This window comes from Sinocyclocheilus rhinocerous, unplaced genomic scaffold, assembly GCF_001515625.1.
Source record: "Sinocyclocheilus rhinocerous isolate Xijiao unplaced genomic scaffold, SAMN03320098_v1.1 scaffold1510, whole genome shotgun sequence".
In the NCBI taxonomy this organism is placed as follows: domain Eukaryota; kingdom Metazoa; phylum Chordata; class Actinopteri; order Cypriniformes; family Cyprinidae; genus Sinocyclocheilus; species Sinocyclocheilus rhinocerous.
The window spans coordinates 416,302-417,534 of record NW_015664185.1 but is presented as its reverse complement, the minus strand read 5'-3'; the positions used below and the strand labels follow the sequence as shown (position 1 = coordinate 417,534).

The 1,233-nt window shown below is 32.4% G+C and overlaps 1 protein-coding gene across 1 annotated transcript in view; it reads left to right on the top strand.

Annotated features, from left to right (window-relative positions):
* LOC107729800 (protein spire homolog 1-like) overlaps positions 1 to 1,233 on the top strand; it is a 26,307-nt gene that overhangs the window by 11,734 nt on the left and 13,340 nt on the right. The window contains exon 5 of the mRNA XM_016540502.1: positions 528 to 653. Coding sequence (XP_016395988.1) covers positions 528 to 653 — 126 coding nt within the window. The remainder of the gene's footprint in view (positions 1 to 527; positions 654 to 1,233) is intronic.

Here is a 1,233-nt window from a genome sequence, read left to right as displayed (position 1 = left end):
AGATTCCAGATTTTCAAATAGTTGTATCTCGGCCAAATATCGTCCTATCCTAACAAGGCTTTTTTATTCAGCTTTCATATGATGTATAAATCTCAATTTTAAAAAATTGACCCTTATGACTGGTTTTGTGGTCTAGGGTCACATATATATCTTCTGTGTTCGTACATCCGGATGAAATGTTAAGTATACAACCAGAGCTCACTGCATGAGACACTGTATCCCACAATGCAATGTGCTCAAGCTCTCAGTGTGTGCTGAGCTATTATTTTCTGGTACACATGCATTCATTCACAGAATTTGTGTTGTGCTCTGATCTGTTGATCACAGTGAGAGCGTTTATGAGCGTGTATTTAAGCGCCGTGTTGATGTTTTGTTTTGAAGCCAAGAGTGACTCACCACACCTTCTGTCCATTTATTTCATTTATGGCACATTCGTTGTGTATTCCCAACACGGACATCTCTGTGATGCATAATTTAACATGAGGTTTATTATATAGTGAAACTGAATGTAGCTTCTCTGTCTGTAGCTGTGCGCCCTTCACCTGTCCACGCCGGCAGACGCGCCCAATCACTACCAGGCCGTGTGTCGAGCTCTGTACGCCGAGACCAAAGAGCTCCGCAGCTTCCTGGAGAAGATCCAGAGCACCAAAGAGGTGAGAGCAGACCCACAGCTTAGACTTCAGCCCCAAATCAAGCTAAATTCATCATTTCTATGTTCCTGAGATCCATCCCATTCTCCTCCCAGTAGATTTACATTCATATCTGAGGCAGTGTTATTTTAGTGTTATTTATATACTATTATAGTTTTTGTTAATACTTTGAATTAGCATTTATTTTTAAATTTTCATTTTAATTTATTTGATTTTTTTTAGTAATTTTATGTTTTAGTAATTTAGTTTTTTTTTTTTTTCAGTTTTAGCTTAAGTTCAGTTTTAGTTTGTATTTATTTCCAGTTAGTAATTAGTTTATCTAATATTTATATCAGTGCTATTTTAGTATAATTTATATTCTATTATAGTTTTATCTATATAAATATCTTTATTCTTATAGATTATAAAGATATATTCTAATAGATTATAAAGATATCTTTTTTATCTTTATAATCTATTATAGTTCATATTAATATAATTTTATTTTTATTTTCTGTTTTCATATTAATGAAATAATTTTTTTACGTTTTAGTAATTTGTAAGTTGTGTGCTTTTGTCATTTTGATCATTTTATGTATATATA